Source organism: Clinocottus analis, unplaced genomic scaffold (genome assembly GCF_023055335.1).
Source record: "Clinocottus analis isolate CAN_PGR_092001 unplaced genomic scaffold, fCliAna1.0.p SCAF_21, whole genome shotgun sequence".
NCBI lineage: Eukaryota > Metazoa > Chordata > Actinopteri > Perciformes > Cottidae > Clinocottus > Clinocottus analis.
In genome coordinates, this window is record NW_027175943.1 from 4289686 (window position 1) to 4312838 (window position 23153).

At 42.9% G+C, this 23153-nt stretch overlaps 4 protein-coding genes across 9 annotated transcripts; 3 read left to right on the forward strand and 1 right to left on the reverse strand.

Annotated features, from left to right (window-relative positions):
• The first annotated feature begins 903 nt into the window (after nt 1-903).
• On the forward strand, nt 904-8602 carry lrp10 (low density lipoprotein receptor-related protein 10). 3 transcript variants are annotated; one of them, XM_068587774.1, is made up of 10 exons: nt 904-1030; nt 2291-2456; nt 2600-2632; nt 2907-3051; nt 3289-3485; nt 3592-4145; nt 4250-4686; nt 5065-5259; nt 5574-5703; nt 6652-8602. In XM_068587774.1, the coding sequence occupies exons 2-10, from the start codon at nt 2408-2410 to the stop codon at nt 7267-7269; spliced, it is 2358 nt and encodes a 785-aa protein (XP_068443875.1). In that variant the 5' UTR covers nt 904-1030; nt 2291-2407; the 3' UTR covers nt 7270-8602. The 3 variants fall into 3 exon arrangements, with proteins under 3 accessions (XP_068443875.1, XP_068443874.1, XP_068443877.1); XM_068587773.1 differs by lacking the exon at nt 904-1030 and adding an exon at nt 1656-1798; XM_068587776.1 differs by lacking the exon at nt 904-1030 and adding an exon at nt 1656-1798 and having other exon boundaries at nt 5592-5703.
• LOC137792219 (ciliated left-right organizer metallopeptidase) lies at nt 7483-13727 on the forward strand. Of its 2 annotated transcripts, XM_068587777.1 has the most exons (15): nt 7537-7564; nt 8709-8851; nt 9490-10010; nt 10193-10286; nt 10521-10572; nt 10673-10822; nt 10960-11085; nt 11170-11254; nt 11797-11942; nt 12029-12212; nt 12297-12366; nt 12459-12555; nt 12847-12945; nt 13052-13189; nt 13545-13727. In XM_068587777.1, the coding sequence occupies exons 3-15, from the start codon at nt 9596-9598 to the stop codon at nt 13668-13670; spliced, it is 1782 nt and encodes a 593-aa protein (XP_068443878.1). In that variant the 5' UTR covers nt 7537-7564; nt 8709-8851; nt 9490-9595; the 3' UTR covers nt 13671-13727. The 2 variants fall into 2 exon arrangements, with proteins under 2 accessions (XP_068443879.1, XP_068443878.1); XM_068587778.1 differs by lacking the exon at nt 8709-8851 and having other exon boundaries at nt 7483-7564.
• Nucleotides 13728-14078: 351 nt separating this feature from the next.
• Nucleotides 14079-18756, reverse strand: LOC137792220 (ubiquitin carboxyl-terminal hydrolase 47-like). Of its 3 annotated transcripts, none has more exons than XM_068587780.1 (14): nt 18639-18756; nt 17386-17482; nt 17181-17248; nt 16753-16852; nt 16549-16649; nt 16393-16463; nt 16188-16313; nt 15797-15892; nt 15586-15714; nt 15386-15511; nt 15257-15294; nt 14921-14952; nt 14566-14829; nt 14079-14482 (listed from the first exon to the last, which is right to left on the reverse strand). In XM_068587780.1, the coding sequence occupies exons 3-14, from the start codon at nt 17242-17244 to the stop codon at nt 14355-14357; spliced, it is 1275 nt and encodes a 424-aa protein (XP_068443881.1). In that variant the 5' UTR covers nt 17245-17248; nt 17386-17482; nt 18639-18756; the 3' UTR covers nt 14079-14354. The 3 variants fall into 3 exon arrangements, with proteins under 3 accessions (XP_068443881.1, XP_068443882.1, XP_068443880.1); XM_068587781.1 differs by having other exon boundaries at nt 14079-14478; nt 16717-16852; XM_068587779.1 differs by having other exon boundaries at nt 16717-16852.
• Nucleotides 18757-20734: 1978 nt separating this feature from the next.
• LOC137792465 (E3 ubiquitin-protein ligase RNF19B-like) lies at nt 20735-22812 on the forward strand. The gene is made up of 4 exons (XM_068588165.1): nt 20735-20915; nt 21507-21607; nt 22082-22234; nt 22347-22812. The coding sequence occupies exons 1-4, from the start codon at nt 20735-20737 to the stop codon at nt 22788-22790; spliced, it is 879 nt and encodes a 292-aa protein (XP_068444266.1). The 3' UTR covers nt 22791-22812.
• The last annotated feature ends 341 nt before the right edge of the window (nt 22813-23153 follow it).

The window sequence follows — 23153 nt, forward strand, 5'->3', positions numbered from 1 at the left end:
TGGCACAGGAATTGAAAACGTTCATACGCCATTAGTTCTACTTTCAGAATACTTAACTCTACAACTGTATTGAAGCAAAAGTAATATCCATGTTTATTCTAATGAGACAATTCAAAACCATGTACTGAATTTATAATGCAAAAGACATTGGTACCCAGATGCTTGAAAAGTGAATTTACAACATTAAGATAATACACATACATGCATCAGGAGATAAAGATATAATGTAACCAGAATCAGAAAGATATACAAACAAGGTATATGATAACTTAGATAAGAAAGTGTGCAGAGTTTGACACTAAACTTAAAACGTGCAGTTCACATAAGATGAGAATAGGCTTAACCTTGAAGCAGAAGACATTTTGCATTAGCAATTGAGTTTTTTTTTAATGGAAAATATTTGCACAATTATATCTGGAATTTTTCATTCAGGAAGGAGAAGTAGGTCGAGGCATAATTTTAGGAATAACTGAGGTAATTTATCATTTTATAATGGAAAAACAAAACACATCAGACCCACATTAATACTGAAAGAAGGATAGACGTGGAAGAAGTATTGATACTCTTTATGAATGTATGTAGGTATGATGCATACTCATTATAATGTTATAACATAAAACATGTCTGGATGAGTTCTTTATGTAAATGATTTGAATAGGTTTTCTCCCCCTAATGCAATTCGGTGTAAAAGTATAAAGTAGCAGAACATTTAAATAAATCTAGGTCCCTACTACATTTTTGTCAATTAAAACTAATGTTGTCTACATTTACACTAACCGACACTGACACCTTGTGTTTAGAAATAAACATTTCCCACTAAGCCCTTTCAGACATTAGCCGCCCCTTTAGTAATACAAAAAAAATACATTTACAGTATTGTGGCTACCGCATATCTTCAGTGTAAAACGTTTAACGTGAAACGTTAAGATGTATGAATGAAAAGAACAATTAAGCCCCGCCCCCTTCCGTCACGGGCTAAAATATACGGAAGTAGATCAGAACTTGTCAACAAGAAAGGCCGACTGACATGGTAAGCTACTGGGCGCCTGTCCTTTTTTATAAAAAGCCTTTTTATTACGTTGTCGCCGCTTCTGACCTCCATGTTGTGATTGTTTCGGGCACTAAAACCCTCCGTGTCGTGGTCAGAAACATTTCCTCGTGGTGACGTCGTCTGTAAAAAGCGTATTAACGAAAACAAAAGTGAGGATGTTAGCAGTTAGCTCGCTGTGAAGCTAACTAGCTAGCTGTTAAAGCTCTTGTGACTGAGGACGACGAGCAGCTGCCCCCCCCCTCCCTCCTTTCCCCCAAACTCTCAAAACGAAACTATCGCCTAACGATGTTTTAAATTAATATGTGAACTAAATGAGGTGTTATTTGTCCAGAACACGACTGATTTATAGTTTATACTTTACTGGGAATGACAGGAAGACTTTGAAACTGTTCGTGTGGCGAGGATTTCGCTCTCGGAAATGGTCGCGAGCGCTGCTGGCGTCATTGTTGAGAAGATTAAGTGAAGGAAGTCTCTGTGAGTGTGTTGATTAAACACAATGTTCAAGCTATAAACACCGTTTTAAAAGGCAATACTTGTGTTTTGGATGTATCACGGTAACTGTTATGGATTGAAACTGCGTTATAAGTGATTACTTCACATGTAAAGTGCCTCCGTTTTCAACTCGGTCGAAAATAGTTGTGTTTATTAATCTAGTAAATATGTTTATAGCAGGAACACTTTAGCAGATTAACTAAAGATTTGCTGAAACAAAGTGCCACACAAATGGAGGGTTTACAAAATGCCAGGGTAAGTTATTTTGATCTGATAAGAAACATTCAGTAGTGAAACTGTATTTCCTAAACTGAGGTCGGGCAAATACACATTTACAATTTTTTTGTATTAAAGGTTTTGCTGCGGATTATTTTTTTTAACATGTTTGGTCAAACAATCTAAAAGTAAATCCTTGCAGCCAATTCCACAGTTTGAGTTCACTTTTTCAGATCACTTGTTTTGTCAAACTGATGGTTCGAAATCCAAATATATATTTTTATTTAGAAACATTAAAAGACAAAGAAAGCAGCAGGTGAGATCATTTGAAAAGCAAAAAATATGTTTGCATTCCTCAACTGTCATAATAGTTGACATTTGGTTTCCCAGCAACATAACGCTTTAGCCCTAATTGTAGCTATCAAATAAACTCTCCGGATATGTTTGCAGATTATTTGTTGCAGTAATAACATTCTAAGGCATTTACAACCAGAAATAACTAATTTAGCTTTTTCTTCTTTCACTTTACAGGTGAAGTCTTCCTGAACAAACCTCCCTAAAATGGCCCTTCTCTGACGTTTGTTTACCCTTTTTAAGTCTTCAGTTTTTATATAATTTCCATTATTCTAGAGGGGAAGCGTCACCACAATGACAGTCACGTATGACCTCTGCGCCCTTCTAGTTTTCACCATAACAGGTGAGTGAATTCTTCACAGTGTATCTACTTCTGGTGCCTACTTTAACTGTGTCGTCTTTGCACTTCTCATATCCAACGTTTATGATCTGTCAGCCATGGTTATAAAACTCCTGCTCTACTTTTTTTGCTTATTTCCTCCTCAGCATGGAGCCGCTTTGAGCCTGCCCTCTGCTCCGGTAAGAAAAACAATCTCGTCAGCACTGTCTCATGTTGTGACTGTCACGGACGGCTTATTCAATGTCACATTCTGGTTACTTACTTTTTCTTTGACGTACAAATGAGGAATAATATCTAACACTTTGTTGTTTTTTTTGGGCCACGCTATTTTTACAAACACCTATTTCCAACTGTGGTGTGATAACATTAAGCTAAATTGGAGGGATTAAATTAAGGATTAATCAAAAATGGTCAAAAAAAACCTTTCCTAACCTTCGCTCTTCTGTCTCGCAGCTCGCTGTGGGCACTCCCTCCAAGTCTTGGACAGCAAAGTAGGAGAGATCAGTAGTTCTGCTTACCGCAGCTGGTCCTACCGCTTCGGCTCTACCTATGACTGCTGGATCATTAAGGGTTCGGAAGAAGAACCCATTGTTCTAAGGTAAAGGCACTATAGGGGAATTTGAAATAGCTTCAGATGCCGTCTGTGATAATAACACACATCATTTAATGTCTTATTAATATGAGATGTGCTGTACAAAGCATTGACTGTATTTAATACATAAACAATTTTGGAGACCCTGATCTTGCTCAAGCACGTTCTCTGGAGAAGATGTAATGATATAAATGGCCAATACGCTGCCTCATCTCTCATCGTTAATCTAAATCCTTTTCTCAGCTTTTCACAGTTTTCAGCACAGTGTACTAGGAAGGAATGGGTGTCTATAAAATCATCGGCTGGCAGTGAGCCGGTTGTCCTCTGTGGCTCCAAGTTGCCGCAACCAATGGAGTTCTCAGGGGGAAATATTACAGTGATGCACCACTTCCTCCCGCACCAGTTCCCCGTGTCGTCTTTTCTGTTAAACTACGCCAGAGGTATGATCGCAATGTGTTTATTCCTTTCTTAAACCTCTTTAGTTGAAACTATCTTAAAGTGCTGGCCCTTAATATCTTTTACACTCTTCTATTTCTGCACATCCAGACTCTGGTGTATGCCCAGCAACATCCTTTGAGTGCCGGGGAGGCCGCTGCCTTCCTTTCTCTTGGCGCTGTAATGGTCAGGTGGAGTGTCTCGGGGAAGGCTCAGATGAACAGGGCTGTGAGGCAGAAGCGGAGACCTCTCAACCCCTAAAGTACGGCATCACACCGGCGGAAGATGCCGAAGCCCAGACGTCCTCGGAGAAGAACCAGGACAGGGACTCCGAGAGACATTACTTGACAGATTCTGAATCTGATCTGTGGGCGCTGCTGAAGGATCGGGATGAGGAGGAGGAGGTGCAAGTGGATCGAGAGAAGAATCACAGGCAGCTCGTGACGCCCACTCCCATCGAGTGGCCCTGCGGAGGCCTCCTCCAGACCTTCTACGGTACCTTCTCCCCTCCAACCATCCGGGGCCCACCGCTGTTCTGTGTCTGGACTCTGGACCCTCAGGACTCGAGGCCGCTGAGACTGGACCTGCAGCAGCTGGTGCTGGGACTCGGGGATCGACTCACCGTGTACAACAGAGAGCAAGGCAAAGGAGACGTGATCAAAATTGTGAGTTATTTTAAAACTCATAAATGTATCCAACCCCTTTTTTTAAAAATAATGTTTTAAAAGAGCTTTTGGTCACGTGTTGTTCCCTTCCTGCATCTTGACAGATTACCGGCGCGTCCAATTACAAATCAATCCAAGTTGAGTCCCATACCGGCCTGCTGTCGATGAAGTACGAGACTCTTCTCGGCTCGGACGGAAGCGGCTTCAACGCCACGTTCCACGTCGGGACCTACTGCCCCCCTTGGGAGGGACGTTGCGGGGGAGCGGCGGGAGGATGCTTCAACCAGGAGCAACGCTGCGACGGGAAATGGGACTGTCCCGAGACGGGGAAGGACGAGGAGGGATGCAGGGGCTGCAATCTGAACCAGTTTGCCTGCGGCGTGGCCGGGCAGAGAGCGGTGCCTTCCAGCCACTTTGCCGGCAGACCGGTGTGCTACCCGGTCACGGAGCGCTGCAACTACCAGCTGTACTGTGCCGATGGCAGCGACGAGCGGGACTGCACCGTGTGTCAGCCGGGGACCTTTCACTGCGACAGCGACCGGTCAGTATGTGTGAGCGACTGAAACACCCTTTATCCCCCCCATGGTTTTTGTTCTTTTCTTGACTTTGTTTTGTAAACTGTTGTTCCCAATCTCACCTCCATTAGGAAGCTGTTCTCGAGCGTTATATTTTCACAGCTGTTTTAGATTTAGTCTTGCTAGAAGATATGCTTATTAGCTTAAGTCCTAATTTAGTCATGTTTGCCCTCGACAAAAAGTCATTATTTTAATCAACGCATTGTCAAAATATTGTCTCACAATTGTGGTTTTATTAAAACGCTTCACACGGCTCGGGGTGAAACTTCACGTGAAACCAAGTCTCTCACTCGAGTAACTCCTCGACACTCTGACTCACAAGCGGCCCGCTGTCACGTCGGCAGGTGTGTGTTTGAGAGCTGGCGCTGCGACGGCCAGGTGGACTGTAAGGACGGAACGGACGAGCTCAACTGCACCGTCATCCTGCCCCGCAAGGTCATCACCGCTGCAACGGTGGGCAGCCTCGTCTGCGGGCTTCTGCTGGTTATCGCCATGGGCTGCACCTGTAAGCTTTACTCGCTCAGGACCAGGGAGTACAGGTAACTCTTCAGTCAAGGCTCTACCGTGCGATGTGTTTTGTCTTAACGCGGGTTTGCTTTCCAGGCGCTAGCTTTTTGAATGTCTTGCTTGTTTCATGCAGCTAGTAGATATTTATTGTGACTCAGAGGGAGGAAATGGTGCAGATAATCTAAGACAGGAAGTCACAAGTTGGTTTTCTTTGCTACGAGCTTCAGTGGTTTCCAGCACTATGAGACGACACCTTGCAAACACGTAGCGGGATGTCGCACAACAACATCGTTGTATCTTAATGTGTCCATTTGTGTATCTTAATGTGTCCGTTTGTGACTGGCAGCTTGTTTGCACCAATCAGCCGTCAGGAAGCGGAGCTGATCCAGCAGCAGGCTCCTCCCTCTTACGGTCAGCTGATTGCACAGGGCATCATCCCGCCAGTGGAGGACTTTCCCACAGAAAACCCTAATGAGGTGAGAGAAAAAGAGCATTTCAGTTAATAATTAAAGAGCTACTGACCTGGTCTTGACGAGAGCATCCTGCCAAATGCTACATCTTGCAACATTGTTTGTGGGTTTTTTATTGGCTCGTTTCTGTTTACATACATCTAAGAATCTATTTCCTGGTACTGATCAATTTTCTTTTGTCTTTAACCTCAGTGTCTAGTTTTTAACACTGTATATTCGGATCGTAGGGCTGGATCCGAATATTTGACTAATACTGTAGATAAACAGAATCCTTCAAAATTAACGCCTTTTTAATTAAACCCAAAACGTGTTGGGTAAGCCTCTGAGTAAGTGACGGAGGATATATGTTGTTGATTACTACGAAAGCGTCAGAGCCCAAGACGTAAGACTAATCTAGTGGCAGCTTACAGTAAAATCCTACTACCTACTACCCCGGACTTAAGACCGTGGTAAACGTCTCGCCCAGAGTTGTAAAGGACCCTGGCAATTTATTGAAATGCTTGTAAAATATTCAGTGAGTATTTAAACTGTCCTATAAACTGAAAGTAGATCACATTAAAAATAAATTGCTTCACGAGGAAGGAGGCTACGACGCCTTATTGAGACCTCAACTTCATCCACCCGAGGCACATTGTAGTTTTATCTCTCTTTAAGTCGTGCCCTCCACTTTATCAGCCGTAATTAATCCCCAACCTAGTGTTAAGATGTGCTGTTGCCATGCATGTCCGCTCTGAGGAGCTTTATTATGAGTTGGTGAGGTAGAAGAGGGATTAAGTGTCTAAATCAAAGCTACTCTGTCTGATTGGATTTGACCAAGCTACTAACATCTTGTGACCACTAAGTTCCATATTTCATATGATTTGATACAACTTTAGGATGTGGAGCACGAGTTCTAGACGGTCTTTCATCTGCTTTTTTCCACTCAACGTTACTTTACATGTCTCTCCTCGTCAGACTTCGTCTCTTTCTCTGAGGGGAATCCTCCAGCTCCTCCGTCAGGACGCCGCCAACTCCCCACACCGCAGGCGCAGGCCCCGATTCATCCGCCGGGCCGTCCGCCGCATGAGGAGGTGGGGCCTAATCCCCAGACCCCCGTCCAGGCCGAGTCAGGCGTCGAGCTCCAGCCAGCAGCAGTCGGACGCCGCTCCGCCTGGACAGGAACCCCCGCACTCCGCTCCCACCAGCTCCTCGTCGGCCGTGGAGGCGGTCAACCAGCCGGTGCCTCAGAAACTCGGCTTGCTGGCTCAGTCGGAGAGGCAGCAGCAGGAAGCGCCGCCGCCGCCCGCCGCTTCCCCTCCTCCTCCTCCGTATGCTCCGCCAACTCCAAGCCCGGCGACCCCTCACACTCCCCCCGTCGCTGTCCCCCCGAGCAGCCCCTCTCTGGCCTCCATCTTCCACACGCTGGGCCTGAGCATCTCCCTCTTCAGAGCTTCGCCCTCTTCCTCCTCAACCAACTCCATGCCCCTCTCCGCCTCCCCGTCTTTCTCCTCGTCCTCTTCGGACGACGAGGTGCTGCTTATCCCGTTGTCTGATGACACCACGTCAGAGGACGACGTGCCCATGCTCACCTGAACTTCCTCACCCACCCAGTAAACCCCACTCCCCTGTTTTTTTTCCTCTCCTTCACTCACTGATAAAAAACTGAAACCCAGTCTTTCCACATTTGTTTGAACTGAAGCACAGGAGTGGCCCACGGCGAGACTCACCCGCACTGTGCAAGTCTGGTGCCTTTTTGAAATCGCTTTGAGTTGGATTTGTTGTTTTATGGAATCAAGTGTTTTTTTGTTTTTTTTTAAAAAGATCTCCTTGAAAATAGTATCAGTTTTAGACGAAAAGCATGGCTGACGTATGTTTGAGAGGATTGTCGGTGAGTATTAGACGTGCACTCACTTACTGCTAGTCTGCACATTGAAGGTAAACTTTTGCACAGATGAATCTTCCCTATCAAGAAACTGAGGCGGGCTACTGTCCGATTTTGAGTGATTTGAGTTTTTAGAGAACATGGTGGAAAGAATTGCGTTTGTATGACTGCAACCGTGTGAATGCGTTTGCGTTTTTAGTCTTACATTGACAGTGGAGTATGTTCGTAGATGTGGGTTGTCTCCACATACTTCTGCCACTTGCATCCAGTCTCATGTTTTATCACACAGCCAATCCCAATCAAAAGAAAATAAATCTCCCCTATTTAAGTGCCTTTTTGAGGAGTTTCCTGTCGACACAGATACAAACACACACATTGCAAACCAAAACACACAGAGGCACATGTTTTCTCACATCCTAGCACGCATCGACACATCAGTGGCTTTATGACAACGTGAACAAAAATGCATGCATTCTGCAAGCTGGCAATAACCTTTTTGGGACCTGTATTTTAGTGCACACTGATTGCAACACACTGTGTTTCGGAGTACACACACACACACACACACACACACACACTTCTCAAGTGAATGTATATAATCCACAAACGAAAACGTGTCAAAAGACAATCTCTTCGGTGCCTGGTTTTAGTGTGTGTGTTGTTTAGTCTGTGTGTATGTGTGTAGTGTGCACGAGAAGATGAGGTGCCCTCGTGACGAAAGGGGCCCTGAATTCACTAAATAACTTGAATCTTCAACCCTTGAGGGGAATCGATCGCATTCTGTCTCGTCTTGACACAACAGACTTGTGGTGTGCCATTTGTACATTTTATGGTGTTTTTATTTCTGCAAGTTCCTTTTTTTTTTCTTTCTTTTTCTCTTAAGCTGTTTTGCTTTGTTGAATGTATTTGGGTCAATGTCGGAAGTTTTAAATACGCAATTTAATGAGGTTAAATAAGAGAGAAAGTGATTTTATGATTTATTAGGGTCAACTTCACTGTATATAAGTAAAAAATGTGGCTGAGATTAAACAATTTGCACTTTTAGCTGTTGGGTATTGTGTTTTTTTTGATGTGTGAAGACACACCTGACGCCTCCGTAACAGGGATGGCCGAGTCGGTGCTTTGTGCTTTGTATTTAAAACCCCCGCAGACATTCACAGGTTCCTGAGAGCGCTGCAGTGGTTGTTCTGAGAGGGAAAAGACATCATCGCTCCCGTGTTCAGGAAAAAAGGTTAATGCAGAGAAAATGAAGCCGTTAGCCATCGAGGATTAAGTCTACTTGGTCATGGCAAGGTAATGGTAATGAATACTTTTGATATTATTTGATTAATGCTGCAAGAAAGTGATTATTGGAGCTGAAAGCTGTTCTATATTTTAACAGCTGCTCTAGCAGACGCATGTCCTTATTCTACCCCTCATGCAAAATGTACCAGATATAACGACCTAGTAGATGACAGGATCTTTAAGTATGTAATACTGTATATTCTCCTATTTGAGTCCAGAACATTACAATGTGCCGATATGACCAACACTTAATATTTCTTATGTAAAGTACAGCCGGCGAAGGCCATGAAACGAATAAGCTAAACAAACTGACGTGTGACTTTTTAATAGGAACTTTAACTTAATGATATTGACATAGCAGTTTACATGGTCTGCATTTAGTTTAATATATTCTGCTGCGTTGGAAAAGTCAGTGGTTTACCATTACGTACAAGACGAGTGCATAATTATGGCCAGAAATACTGACGTCATGAGTTCAGGTTCCCGCTCATGCTATCATTTCTATAATATTTCTGCATGTTTCATGAGTCAGCGTGAAGGTGTCAACGCGAAGGCCTTCTCTAAACTTCCAGGTCACTAACAATACACATGAAATACACACAACGTGAGCCCATGGTCCTCCACATCTGCTTCATCCATCCCAATAGGCTCCAGTGAGGAAGCTCAGAGGATGAAGTTTCTTTGAACGTACGTCTCCCGCAGCTTCCAAAATGTCAAACAGCGACTGACCTGAAATAGGTCACAGCTATAATTATGGTTTTACCTCCACCCCTGCGGCTCTGGGTGGGGATGCTGGTGGTAATGGTGGTGTTGGCGGTGGAGCTCCCTGGAGCCCTGCAGAAGTGCATCTTTGACGAGGTGCAGGCCGGGGCCCGGGTGGTCCGAGCTGCACCCGTGGCCCCAGACGGCCCACCCAGTGAGCCCAGACTCGGAGGCCGGGCCGGGCGAGAGCACCCGCTACCTTCAGGGCAGCGGACCAATCACCCGGGTCGCGAGGCGCCGGGGAGACGCCTGGGAACGATGCCACCGCCCACTACGTCCTCCCCGCAGCCAATCAGGATCAAGACCTGGATTCCAGCGGAGGGCAACGGCCTATCAGAGGCTGAGAAAGAGAAGCTGGAGGCAGCGGTGGAGGAGGCTGTGAGGATGGTGTCGTCTTTACTGTCAGGTGAAACACACATTTACAGATGTCTCTTTTGGGGAACTTAAACAGACTTGCATTCATTTCCTGGAGCGAACTCTAACCATAACCACCACTGGTCTAATATTAACCACTGACCCCCGAGTCAGCTCTCTTGACAAGCTGTGTGTCTGAAAGTGTCCGATCATGACCTGTTGACCTTTCAATAGTGAATAGAGTGCCGGGTCCTTTGCTGCTCAGCAGAGACGTCAGTAAATACTGCAAGTTTCTGTGGAAGAATTCAAGTACTGCAAACTACAACAGGTGTGTATGTGTAGTATCTACTTATAGACAGATGTGAGCTTTAATATTATCTTCAATAAACTGATCTTTAAACATGTTTGAGTGTTTTAATTTCATGACGATATATTTTTCTAGTTCATCCAATTTATTTTTGCAAATCACATTGTCGTACCACACACATAATTATTTAAACTTCACTTTATGGTGTAAAATGAATAAATATAACTACCGGCACTAAAATGTTCCTTCTTTCAGGTGTGGTCGAGCCAACAGCAACTACAGAACTGAGACCTGCCTGGATGTGACGGTGAGTATCAGTTCTTGTATTCAAGTGGGAAACCAAACACCGCCCGTACACACAAAGAACGTCCAATCCAGCCGAGCTTCGCCGTCCTTCTCATCAACAGATCCCAGATGATCATCTTGCTGGATGTGACGTTTTCCCCGAAGCCGATTCACCTCGAAGGACTCGGCTTCGTCCTGAAGGAGCCGGACTCCCCGACACCGACTTCCTGCTGTACCTCCACGTTCAGGCCACCGATAAGTGCAGAGCAGAGGTGAAGAGGACTGACTGAAAACATATCGAACATTTAGAGTAAATAGTTAGAGTTGGACATTTCAATTCATGACAAAATATAAGATCAAATGTGTTTGCGGCTGTCGTTCTACCGTCTCGTATTTGTTCACCTCTCAGCCGCATGTGTTGGCCTACGCCGTCCACTGCCAGACGGATGCCGATGGGCGGCCTTTAGCCGGGGCGGTGGTCCTCTGCAGGGACCGGCTGGCAGACACCGCCTACAGCCAGCAGGCAACTGTGCAAGTAATGTCTTTATTAATATTGTTCATGATGCTTTGTAGTTTGTCTGTTGATGCGCTGAACTGTGTGAACTCCTCGCTGTTCCAGACTGTGATGCACGAGCTGTTTCATGCTCTCGGTTTCTCCAAAGAGCTCTTCCACACCTGGAGACGCTGTTCCTCCACTTCTCAAGGTCTCTCTCACACTGCTATTCATTATGATAACTTTATTTATACAGCACATTTTTACAGTTTACAAAGTGTTTTGACAGCAGAAAGCAATGCAAACTATGATACAGTTTAAGATGAAACAATAAATACAAATAAATATGCAATCAAAGTAGAAACCAAATAAAAAAAAATGATAAAAACAAAGAATTCGAGGAGTAAAAAGACAACGTCACATAATAGACAGCCTGTAAAAATTAGTTTTAAGGAGTATCAAACTTGAATACATGATTATTACATCATAGTGTGTCATTGCCTCTGCTGTCATTTTGTTCCACACATACATTAATTTAGTAAAATGTAGTATAGTAGTAATATAGTACATACATGAGGATTAAAATACCTACAATCAATCATAAACCGAATAAAAACAGACAAACTAAAGTATATAAAAAAGAAAAACATAAAACGTATCGGTCGCATTGTAAAAGGAGGAAGAGCAAACAATAATCTTATGAACATGGTCCAAACTCTCTATTATATCTTGATGCTTTCCTCCGCGCTGCAGCTGGTGCCGGCTGCTCTCCTCGAGGCAGAGTGACTCACTCCGATGGATCGGGTCAGATGAGGATTTACTCCCCGTCTGTTATCGCGGCCCTGCAGAGGCACCTGGCGTCCGCTCACCCTGAGCTCGGGGGGCCGCTGGAGAACCTGGTACTGATCTGCCCCGCCCCTTTTTTTTTTTTTTTTACAGATCCATCATGTGCTCTGCTTACATGCTTTACCCTTCCTTCCTTCAGGATGTCCCTCCAGGCAGACCGTCCTCTCACTGGGAGTCCCGGATGCTGCAGGGCTCCATCATGGCGCCGGCGCTGGGGGACTGGACCACGGTTCGGGTCGACCCGGTGACCTTGGCTGCACTGCAGGACACAGGCTGGTACGCCGTCGACCTGAGTCGAGCTCAGAGTCTCGTCTGGGGAGAAGGTGAGGAAAGATGGAGATGATTTTAAAAAGCCTTAACATTGTTTGCAGGAGAGAAAGAATAGATGAATGTGTGTTTTTCGATAGGGGAAGGAGCCATGTTTGGTTCTCTTTCAGCCTGTCAGAACAAGTCCTCCTCCTTTTTCTGCACCGGCAGGTATTTATAAATATACTCTCCACAATGTGGTCACCTTTCTCTTTTCGTCCTTCATTTCCAACACTTGTGTTTGCATTATTCCTTCTGCTCAGTGGGTCCGGGTGTCATTATCTTCACCTCCACAAGGGGGAGTGCCAGACCGATCCGCACCTGGAGGGATGTCGAATGTATAAACCCCTTAAGAATGGAGTAAGTTTGATTTCCTCTAACTTGATTTTTTTTTCACAAACTATTTCCTTCAGATTGTAAAATAAAATAAAAAATCTTACTAATGTTGCAATGCCAGAAGTCTTTACGTTACATTATCTTAAAATGTCCAAAATTGTGAACACTCTTCACACTGTTGCTGTGAATTTTCTAATCGCAGAGCAGGAATATGGGGTTGTTTCTCTGTCTTGTGCCTTTTTATGTCAATCTGTGGGTTTTCATTGCCATTGCAGCGCTGCATTGTCACTCCGTTTTCCTCCTCTCGTTCTTCAGAGTGAATGTTGGAAAGAGGAAAATGGCCGAGAAGAGGATTGGAGCGGGGAGGCCTTTGGTTTTCACAGCCGCTGCTTCTTCTCAAACCTGACCAGACAGGTGTGTGTGTGTGTGTCTATGTGTGTGTGTGTATGTGTGTACATGTATGTGATTAATGTCACCTTTGTTTTCCTGATGGTTTTCTTTTTATTTGTCTTTCTTTTAGAAGCGCAGTCCGTCTCTTCCACCCAGCAGCTCTGTGGGGGGCCGTTGTTACAGACACAGGTGTACTGGACCCAACAGGTACCAGATCCAGGTGTCCGGCTCTGAGTGGGTGGACTGTCCAGCAGGAGGCACCACTCGGGTAACATGACACAACCCCACATGTGACTAAACCAATAGAGTTGTTGAGTGCTACTGATGATGATACTGTTCTGGTCGTTATGGTTATAAGATATTTTGAATCTTTATTAATCCTCAAGAGGAAATTAACACATTACACCAGCACAGAGAGGCTGACAGGTAAGAAAATAGTGTAAATAAGTACAGTATGCCTGATAATGAAATATAATAACATGTATAGTATAATGCTGCACTGTGAGTGTTTGTTTACTGATTTTACAAAAATGTCACAGTTGAGATGCTGACCCCAAACGGATCCACAGTTATTTGAATTTGAGTCATTTGATGTGTTCTTCTTTGCTGTCTTTAACCGTCAGATAAAAGAGCACCGGGGTTTAGTTCACTGCCCTGACAAGAGGTTATGTCTGTACGCCGACGTCACTCCTCCTTCAGACCACGTCGGTACATTTCCTGCTCCAATCGCGAGGCAAGTACGCCTTTAAATTAATCAAGCGCCCTCTTTCTTAAAGTTACCTAAAACTCACACTTACTTTACTTCTTTCTGGTCAGTGAGACTTTACCTTCAGCCCACAACGGGACGCGGCCGCCCCTCAGACGGCCTGCAGAGCTCGCTGTGGCCTGCGCGCTCTGCATCGCGGCCGCCATGTGTCTGCTGGCTGCAGCCGCCGCGTCCAACAGGACGCGCTGCCTCTGCAGGCTCCGGGTCCACGGCGCCCACACAGGAGCCCACGCATGATCTGCAGCGAGCGCCGCCTCCTTAAGAACCTTTGAATGTACACTCTCAGTGACGAAAATTTGATGGCTTTGTTTTCTCTTCCTTCTTCTCAGTGTTAATGATTATTTGAATGGCAGAGAGGAATAATGAAATCAATCCAATATTGTGTTTTTTATTGAACAGGAAAGACAGTAAAGTCATGAACCGTTGAGCGTTTATCAGCTGGTTTCCAGCACAAAGCATGATAGTGATATTAATTAATGTCAACAACATTAAAAACAGCATTAACAGACTCACACAGAGACTGAGATATAGATCACATGTAACACAATAGATAGTTTGTGTCCCTCGATCGTTGACATGATTTTCATTGCTTACAAAGAAGCAAAGTTCATTAATAACATTATGGAGTAATCATTGCCTTCATGACCACCGTGTTCAGGTAAATCCTCTACGCGTATACTATTGGCAATGCAATAACAAGGACCAGAACTACCACCAAAAAGAAAACGATGAGTGCAATCCAGAAAGGATGCAACTTGCAGATTGAGCTCTGGCACAGTTTCCGAGAATTCCTATCTGGAGGGAAAGTGAGACAGAAATGAATCATGAAGCTTCTTTAATTAAAAATGCATTCAAATATAAAGGTTTTGTCTCCTCACCAGCCTTATTTTTGTGACCTTCTTCCATTTTCATTTGTTGTGTAGCGGAGTTGTTTGTGTTTTGTGTTTGTTGAGGGACATAAACATCTTCTTGGATCGTGTCCTCGAGGAAACTTGGAACTACATCATGTTCTGCATCACGCATCTCTCTCTGCATCTCTTTTAACCTCTGTTCTCCACTCTTATCACTTTTCTTTTTCTTGGCTTTCACTTGCTTCAAGATTGAGTCGCTCTGTTCATCCTCGTCTGTCGGACTCTTTGAGGCTTGAAAAGTGTAGTAAAATAAATACATGAATCAATGATCTTCTGATATTACTGACACTGATGATTTCTTGACGGCTTCAGGTGAACTCACCTCTGTACACGAGCAGATAGGCAGCGCTGGAACTGTTGAACAACCATTAGTTAAATATTTTAATAAAAGATTAGTAAACATTTCCAGATAAATAATATCATGCATCTTGATTTCATTTTGGAGCTCTTCTGAAGCTTGAGATCATTTTACATGGATTTTAAATCCTTTTTAAGTGCTTCAAAAACGAGAAAATGTAACTTTAATAATATAAAACTCCATCTGCTGATGAAGATTGTGATACGATCAAAAGCTCCGGCACAGCTGCTAAATGGACCCTGTGGTACAACGTTGTTTTTTCCCCAGCTGTCATGTTAAAATGTAAACAATCGAGCGTACTTGTAAGTCCCGGTTTCTGCAAATGGTTGCTTTTCGACCTGCACAAGAAAAAAAAAAGACCATCACATCAATTTGTTTTTGTGTGTTTTGGAGTATTTGTCCTACCGGATACATTAAAATACTCCTCACCTCGTGGACGGAAGTGTCGTCAAACCCGTACCAGGTGTTGTCGTCGTACAGGATGGTGGCCGTGTAATGTCCTCCCCTCAGGCTGCCCGTGTGATTCACCATCCCGTACAGGTCGTACCCCGTTTCCTACGAGAACATTGCATGTTAAACTATTATTTTTTTTTAAAGCAAACACAAGGAGCAGCAGTCACAGTCCTCACCTGTGTCTGTAGCGCACGCGGCACATCCACACTGCAGCTTGACTTGACATCCGTCTTGGTGTTGTAGTCCAACTCAAATCTCTTGAGGAGTAGAGTCAGAATCAGAGGAAATACCACCATCTGACATCCCTAAATAACACAAGACGTATTAGTATACACCACAGACAATGTAGTAAACAAACAAAGGGTCCATCAGGTGGTCATAACTCACACTTTCTGCCTCTCTTTTCTCCTTACAGTCGTTGCAGTGCACCATGTTGTCTCCGTTGAATAGTTTGGACTGGAAAAACGTATTAAAGCCATTTTCCTGTAAAAACACAAATGTTGTCATCATTTACCAAGATTGTTTGACTTCTGGTATCTGCAGCTTTTCCACTGCGCGCTCCTCTCACTGTAATAATGACTTTGAACCACTTTCTGACATTCATATTATTAATAAAGAGTTCATGAGCTGCAATTACAGCTTCATTAATGGTTACAATAATCTTCTTATCTTAAAAAATGTGCAGCATTTCTAAGGTAACTGCTATTTCCATCAACATTTCACTCCCCATTTAACTTTTCCCTTATGTGTATTTCCATTCGAAGAAGAGGGAACTCACCACGCTGAAGGTCTCTTCATGGGTGTCCTTTAGTGACAGTGGAAGAGTCCAGAAGGGATTCGTCTCCTCGTTGATGATGTGGCCTCTGGAGCATTTGGTTGTGTATGTCAGCTGTCCTTGGAAAACCTTTAAATAGAAGTAACACGTTTATATCACAGCTTTCTGATTTGTTGGTAATCATAGGACGGATTTTACGAGTGCTCACCTCCGAGGCGTTTCGGCTGATTTTACTTAAAATCAACTCCAGGCATTCAGCGGCATCGCGTTGTTGGTAAACTTAAAAAAAATGGAAATGTCCATTTAGAGCCAGCAAGTCCAAATCTGTGAATCTAAATGTTCTCATGATGAAGGACCGACTTACCGTTCTCTATCCCCAAACTCTTCGTGATGTCTCCCGTTTCACCCGTTTCTTTCTTCAGGTTTTGAAAGAAGTTTATCAGCTCTTGATCTGTGCTCTCCAACCTGTGAAGAGATGAGTTCATTGATCACTATTTCACTATATTAGACAGTTTCTAGATACTTGTCTCACTTCTCCTGTCGGCAGATGAAAGCAGCTGTTTCGAACCTGTCGTGGATCTCTCTCGTCACGGAGAGAACCTGCAGGACGCTGTTGAGGTAACACGTGGCGCCCTGATTATGCAGACCATGAGGAAGTCTCTGACTCACTTAAAGGAAATGAAAACGGTGTCATTAGGTCATCTCCATTGACCTAGAGATGTTAAAAACAAAGTTTTTAGGGATCTTAAAAACTTGCAAATAATTTGATGACACAATTCTCGACAAGCGGTTGTTTGTTTGTCTTCATGTGTAATTGTTGTATAATGCTTTATCCCATCTACGTATATTATTTGAATAACTGCCACTATGTCGCCATCGACCACATTTGTCTCAAAAACAGTTAAAATACAATTTCTGCTTGTCATTGGCCCACTTTTACTCATTTAGTTTTGTGTCCTGCAATGATATTTCATACTTCACCTGCATCTTTATTACCTTTTTGTTTCTTCGCCTTTGGCTCTGCCTTCTTGTTTTGCGATCGTTTTCTCGAGCTGCTCATCTTTCTTTGGAGAGTGAGAAAGTAACGTCGTCTTGTTATTTAAAGACGAGAAAAAAAAGTCCACTTCTGTTTAAAGTGTATTTTAGATCCACAAAACAATACAAGGCATTTGATAAAGAAGGATAGAACATGAGATGTTACCCTGTTAAGTCTTTTCTTTGAGGTGAGCAGAGGAGTTGTGAGGCGGTCCTAAAGTCAGAGACGCAGTGTATCAGGTCTGAACTCTTTCACAGTGGCTCTGAAAAGACCAGCAGAAGAATGTGAAGGTGTTTTCCACTCCCTGACAGAAGACGATAATCGTCCTTTTCCTTCTTCAACTTCTCCGAAGTTTCTTCCACTGATAAAAAGTACTTTTGGTTTCAGTTCAGAACAGAGAAAGATGCTTTTGTTTGCATCAGGGCGTTACCTGTAAATCTGGCATCCTTACAGGGTAAATACAGGTTGCTGCTCCATCGTCTGGCTATGAATGCCAGTAAAAGTATAACTGACCCATCCAGTTATGGAAGCGCTGTCTTGGCACACGAGAACAAAACTTTCCTCTAACAGGTTTCAGTCCTTTAGGTCTGAGAGGCTCTCAGTGTAATTATATTCATCCAACTTTACGTCTTGTTGCTCTGAGCCGGTGTGGACCGTCGTCTCTTTTAAACGTCTTTCTCCCTCGCCCTCTTCACTTCTACATCTGTCTGCACATCTTCCATTTTCTGGCATTAGACTACACTGAAATTATGCAAATACTGCAATTCGCGGCCACCCTGCAGGCCCTTTGACACGTCTGTTCCAGGAGGGGGCGCTACACCCCTCTACATGACGCCACAGAGGATATTGAAATAAATCTGTATCAACACAATTCTATTTCTCAATCAGATGTATGGGAGTTGCGCTAAATAATTGCTTGCAGATATGTTGTCAGATGTGTTGTTTTGGTTTCTGCATATTGGTTCTCCGTTTGAGGATAAGATCACATTTAACAGCTGCTGCATAAATAAATCAATCGAAATAAAAAGTGTTCAACATGAGGAGCTAAAAGGTTCATCATTATATGCTATTCAATCTGCAACCGCAAAATGGATGAATACACATCACTAAAGACCACCAGCAAGAAGTAGCAGAAATTAACTTCTCAGATATCGGGTTGTGCACTTTAAAGCAGACTTTTCTAAAATGGTCCCGTAATTTATGGGTACAAAAAAACCCCTCCATGAATGTGTTTTATTGTTTAGCATCGCATGCAAAGACAGTTTACATCCAAGCTGTTAACGACATGCAGTTAACACCGTGTACAGAACACAAGAAACACACAAGAAACATCTGCGCAGATTCAAAACGAATGTATTCAAATGAGTTATAAACAGCCGAGAGGATACTTTGAGACATCAGAAGAATAATCGACTTACTGGCAGCTGGACGCGTCTTCCTCTCGTCATCAGCTCACGTTGTGAGCCGCCAGGCAGCACTACGGGTCCGTGCTTTGTTTCAAGTATTAGACGGAAGTGCAATCACATGAAGTTTTCCTGCATGGTATCAGGAATATTAAAACCACATCCCTGTTCTCGTTTGTTGCATTCCACTGACACAATGTGACACAATGGAGTCTGACGACATTGTGTCGCTCTGAGTTTCTCTTGATCTCATTCTTGTCGATCATCATTATGTTCACTGAGGGAGATGACTCAGCCGCTAAATACAACATATTGTATTCACTAATTGGCACCATGGTTAATAAAAAAAAAAATCCCTTTGAGTCCTCAGAAGGAAGAGAAGAATAAAAAATACCGTCCGACGGTAATAAAGAAGGAAATCCTAAAGTAAAATCAACCAAACTTTGGAAAGAAGTACTTTAAAAAGAGTTTAGAGCTTTACGTTTAATTTATTCGTTTAATTTTATTTAAATATTATTCATAAAAAAACATGGACCCGCAAAAAAACCTGTCTTATGTTACCCACTTACATGCATCTTTTCAAATGTTCTTTTTTTTTTTAAAAATTAAAGTAAATTTGAATTTGTTTATAATATAAGGGGACATTAGGCAAAAGGGAACGAGCGGAGGGAGGCAGCTGAGGAAACACTTTAGGTGCTGATTTCAAGTATTTTTTGTGTATAACGAACACAACAAGTGTTTTGATTCAAGGAGCATTTTGTTCTGGCTCCAAGTGTTTTATACGTGAGTCAGAAACAAAGTAAAACTAAAACACCTCTGCAATTAAAACTCAGATGAAACTATTCAACCTGTAGAGCCAGCTCACTGAGCGCGCTGCGACACCTCAGATGTTCTTGCACATTGAGGAACCGGTATCATGTTTTATTTATAGAAACACCAAGAGACGTAAACACTTTTAAAATATTGTATTTATTTTGTTTAAACATAGCCGAACAAACAAATACAAAGCACACGCATCAACACTATACTTTTGTTGTTGTTGTTGTTTACAATTCAAAATGATCCGTTTGGAGTCCCTGCGCGCGCACGTCAGGCCCCTCCGGGCAGCATCAGCAGCGTGTGGATGGTGGACATGTGCTTGATCCCGTAGGTCGACAGCAGGGACGACTCCTCCAGAGGCTCGGTCCTGAAGACCATCCGGATGTCATCACCTGAACACAAGGAGAGAGGTGTGTTTACAACACAGACGTGACCACGCCTCCTATCCCCTCGAAGAGGATACACGTCAAAGTGTAATTGTTATGTTCATGATTTAAATGTTTTTTCAAGGACTCCCCCCCCCCCCCCCCTCATAAAACACGCAATCTTGCTGACTCGATAGTTAAAGTTGTCTTCAAACCTTTTTTATTTAGCCCAAAGCTTTGGGCTTATAGACGAATAATATGTTAAAGCTGAGGCTCTTTTAGTTTATCTTTTGAGGCCATTTTCCTTCTAAATGCTTGTTATATTGTGCAACCTTTACACTTGTAGTATAGTTATACACGGGAAAATAAAGGGCTGTATTTTATGATGTTAAACATAAATTAAAAAATATTGTAAAAAAAAAATGAAGTTAACGTTAATAATACAGCCATAATAAATAATGAATCCATCTGTCTCTGGACCCCGATACCCACAACACGCCTATATTTAGTTTACATTATAGACTCTATCATATACATTTTAAAAAGCATATATAATACATCATGAAGAATAAATAAACCTACTTGTCCTCAGCTCTCGGGCGATTTTCTTTTTCAGCTGGTGGACGGTGATCCTCTCCATCTCCTCTTCATTCTCGCACAGATCGACGATCTTTTCTTCCCCTCTCGGTCCATTTATTTTCAGCTGGATTCTCATTTTGCAACCGAGTTTGCTTCAGAGCAGGAGAGCAGGAGAGATACAGTGCGTTTGCTCAGGTGGAATTACCCCAAATGTATACATGCAGGTACAAAAGGACGCGTAATTTCTTGCAACTTCAAGTCACGTGACTTCACTGAACCGGCTGCCTCCGCTCCGCATGCTCTAAATGCCACTGAGCCTGTTGCAGTGTCACACAGCTGAGCGTCAACATGGGGAGCCAATCGTCCAGTAAGTCGGTGAAAAGACGTGTTTCTTTCTACGAAACATTCGTACGAGGACATGAAGACAAGCTGAATCCTCCGCTGCTGTCCACCTCCCTCCAGACTGAGAGGTGTTACGACCCGCAAGACGCCACCCTGACGTTTGTAGACGGAGAAGACCACTTAGATTGTACGTATAGCTACAGTTTGCATGAGTTCAGCTGATATTAATTAGGGGGTCGATGATTGATTGTCTCTCAATTGACTCCAATGGTGATGAAATCATCAAGATATGATAAAACACAAGTATGTGGTCTAAAATGATGATAATCACGAACTTAAATGCATCAGAACATGTTATAAAACTCTGTTAAATCAAACTTATACATCGGCTACTCTGTATGTGTGTGTGTATGTAAACAAAGTCAATGGAAAAGTGGAAATATTTTTTATTTCTCTGTAATTTCACTTTTTTCTGTAATTTCACAATTGTTGAGTATTTAATTCACACAGGAGTGTATCCAAACATAGTCTTAATAACAAATGCTTTTTTTTTGTAACCATCATAAAATATACTTTATCAAGATATGTATCTATTAGGATATAAAAAAAAACTTACATCATTGGAGAAGATTTTGCCATATGGCCCAGACCCAATAACTTCACAATTAAATTGTTTTACATTGCTGGCTACGTGTACATTAGCTGTAGCTTATTAGTAACCTAAGAGCTGTTGCTGATATAACGCTGCACATCTTTTCATCTTGTCTGCGTCTCATAGTTTTGTGCGACAACTACAAGTCTCTCAGAGCCAAGATGTCCTGCGGGCACGCTGCCACTCCAACGTCTCTCATCAACTGGTGCCGCTATTTGCTGGACGAGGTTTGTTATTTAACGTCACTCTCATCATGAAAAATATAGTTGTAATGGTGAAGTGAAAAGACAGAATGCGAGTGACAATATTTATGGAGGCCAACCCGGAAGTTGTCATCACAGCGTGAACATCAGTGGGCTGAGCACAAAGCCCTGAGGGGCTCCGGTGTCAATGCAAGTGAAACGCTAACTTCAGGTTAGCACGAGTAAACACAACAAGGCCCTGAAGACGGACGGTCGTCTCATTTAGTCACTTGTTAGCAAACGCCTTTTTAAGAAACGCAAAAGCTTTACGTTTATTAGAGGGGTATTTATTTAGACGTATTTTAGAACAAAAGTGTAAAACCTCTTAAGATTGGTTAACAACACAACTAATTTTAGGCATCCAACAAAAAATCCATTGACTTTGAAAAGAGGGAACTGGAAATGCACAAGTGCTCACTGACATGTTGTTTTTCTTTGATTTCCTTTATGATATTTAAGGGTGACAGCAAATTTGTGTGCGGACAACCGAAGTGTGCTGTTGAGTGGCCCTTGGAGGAGGTTTGTAAAATGGCTCTTCTGACCCCCGAAGAAATTGACGACATTGAGAAGAAAGTTTTTCAAAACGCTGCCAAGGATTTGGACGCCAAATTTGTAAGTACCTCAATCACACATTTACAAACTGTTCTTAAAAATCGCAGCTGTGATCGTATCGTTGTGAGTTCATGGATGAATTTGATAATCATCCTCCTGCTTCTTGTCACAGTGTCCCGGTTGCAAGTACCGCGTGATGAGGACGGACCTCAATATTCTGAGCGTTGAATGCACAGTGTGCACGGCTAAGAGAGGAAGGCCTTACACATTCTGCTGGCAGTGTTTGAAGAAATGGAAAGGTCCGGCTTGGTCAGACCACTGTGGAAATGGAGACTGTAAATCCCCACTGGATATACTGAAGAGCTGCCCTGACATCACCTTCGAGGAAGTGAAGGGAGTCACTGGCTGTCCCTCCATCCGTGCCTGCCCCACCTGTGGTTTTCTGGTGGAGCATAACAGAAAGCTATGTAAAACTATTGTCTGCCGCCTTTGTAAAGTGAAGTTCTGCTTTGTGTGCCTGAAGCTCGTTGTCCAGTGTCGCACAAATCCATACAAAATTTGCCCCAGTGGTGTGGCACCGAGACAGACCTCGATACCCGTGTGGAAGAGGAAATGAATCTGTTGATTTAACACCGTAATAAACAGATATTATATACGAAAAAAAACCTTGAAATACCTCTGACACAGAGGCATATGTAAACAAATATGTTGGTCTATACTGTGTGTCTATATATATATATATATATATATATATATATATATATATATATATATATATATATATATATATATATATATATATATATATATATATATATAAAAAGTTGTATTCTGAATAAAAGTATTTTTGTCATAACTTGAACCTGGAATATTTGTCACTCAAACTGATTACAACAATAAACTTGTGAAATCACATCCTGGGGTCAAAGAGCTGGTACTATATACTTTTAGGACATTAAACACATCTATAGTACTATTT